At 38.3% G+C, this 1,728-nt stretch overlaps 1 protein-coding gene across 1 annotated transcript; it reads right to left on the minus strand.

Annotated features, from left to right (window-relative positions):
- Nucleotides 1-264: 264 nt before the first annotated feature.
- On the minus strand, nt 265-1,196 carry LOC145046163 (protein LURP-one-related 12-like). The gene is made up of 2 exons (XM_078994465.1): nt 808-1,196; nt 265-721 (listed from the first exon to the last, which is right to left on the minus strand). The coding sequence occupies exons 1-2, from the start codon at nt 1,066-1,068 to the stop codon at nt 323-325; spliced, it is 660 nt and encodes a 219-aa protein (XP_078850591.1). The 5' UTR covers nt 1,069-1,196; the 3' UTR covers nt 265-322.
- Between the last annotated feature and the right edge of the window lie 532 nt (nt 1,197-1,728).

Here is a 1,728-nt window from a genome sequence, read left to right on the forward strand (position 1 = left end):
TAACCCCACAAAAGATATAATTGAATAAGAATTGATAACCACAGATCTTATAACGGGCCCACAACTTTACCACATCAAAACTGTATGTAAAAAAATATAATTTAATTTTGGACACTGCATAAATAAATAAATATATTTTTAGTGTCGATATGTATAACGTGGAATGAAGCGAGAATTGAGGTAGAATCAGCTACACCCACCCGTTACGACCCCTATCCACACCGTTGATATTTAATGGTACCAATATTTTCAAAACCACGAATATACTTGAGAAATTCAAACTTTATTTCCATTTTAATTTTAATATCAAATAAAATTTAACTCAAGAAGACAAACTGCACTCTTCCATGGTAGGGTCTAAATCAACACCTCCATCATCACCGTTGATCTGATCAAGAACCAGAACCAATCCCATCGCAAACGCACCATCGAAACCTGGTTTCAGTGTGAGCGAGAATACGTCTTTTCCAAGCATCACATTTGTCGAAGCATCCACTTTGCGTCTAATCTCCGCCATTGTTTCCTTCGCCGAATCATACATCGTGCAGTTCCTCTGAGAGAAGCATCCTTCGATATGGTACTCCTCCGACCGATCGCCGAACATCTCCACCGTCATGTTTGACTTCCCGATGATCGAAGATCTCTTCACGCTGAATATCGGTTTATCACCTTCCGTCCTCTCACCTATAAAACCCTCCCAACGTTGATGTAGACTTGGTCTCTGTTAATCAATAGGTTATTGAAACTCCTGAGATATGGAAAGTAAATCTAATCGGAGAAAAAGCATATAATTAACATCTAACATACCTTCCGGCGAACGGTGAGGAGGCAGCGACCGGAGGAATCCATGAGAACGAGTTCCCCTGCGTCACGATTGTCTGGACCGTATGAGTCAACACGGAAGACGACTTGGCCGTTGGAATCGTAAACGGCGAAACCATCGCCGGCGAAGAACAGAGAGGTTTTCATAACTGTCAGATGCGTTTCCTTTTCGTATACAAATCCTTTTTCAACGATAACCCTGCCGGTGTTCATTTCTTTGGAATCGCTGACTCTGGTTCGAAACATGACTTTTGGAGCTACAGATTCAAGAATTTGATATCTTTTCGTTGATTTGCACCACGTAAAATAAGGAAAATGGAGCTACAGTGGAGTAGAAGATGCAGAGAGAGAGAGAGAGAGAGAGAGAGAGAGAGAGAGAGAGGAACGTTGGCATTGAAATGGGAATATGAAAGATTGATATTTAAGCGACTTTACGAATCTCACATACAAATGACGGTGTCAAAGTCGTAACACAGCTCACCCCACACCCGACCAAAGGGGACGCCTTTTGTTCAAGTGAGCTGAAAAAAAAAAAGAGATTTTTTTAGACACGCTTTACATACCGATTGATTTTTCATTTTCTTTTTTCTGTTTTAAATTAGCAAGTCCACTTAAGTTGTTTATCTAATTTATCAAAAATAAAAAAAAATAAGGATTTTTTAAATACTTTTAATTAACAGATAAACCAGTGTGAACATGTTTTCAAAAAGGCATTAAATATTTATAGTTAAGAATAAAGTTTCCAATAATTTGCAACTTGCAGTTTTTTTTTCTCATCACTCTACCCAAAACCTCATCAAATTTGTTTATCAAGTTGTTGTCTCTCATTTTCTTCATGTAGTTACAACATAGAGAAATGCAGTGTTTTGCTATAGAGCACCCCTCAAACTGTTGATATATTTGTCC

This window comes from Lactuca saligna, chromosome 5, assembly GCF_052625555.1.
Source record: "Lactuca saligna cultivar CGN05327 chromosome 5, ASM5262555v1, whole genome shotgun sequence".
NCBI classification, from domain to species: Eukaryota; Viridiplantae; Streptophyta; class Magnoliopsida; order Asterales; family Asteraceae; genus Lactuca; species Lactuca saligna.

Excerpts from the sequence above, each read along its gene's own strand:
- LOC145046163 (XM_078994465.1), bottom strand. The coding sequence starts at position 1,068 with ATGTTTCGAACCAGAGTCAGCGATTCCAAAGAAATGAACACCGGCAGG. Across the intron at positions 722-807 it reads TCCTCACCGTTCGCCGGAAG|AGACCAAGTCTACATCAACG; the intron begins GTATGTTAGATG and ends ATTGATTAACAG.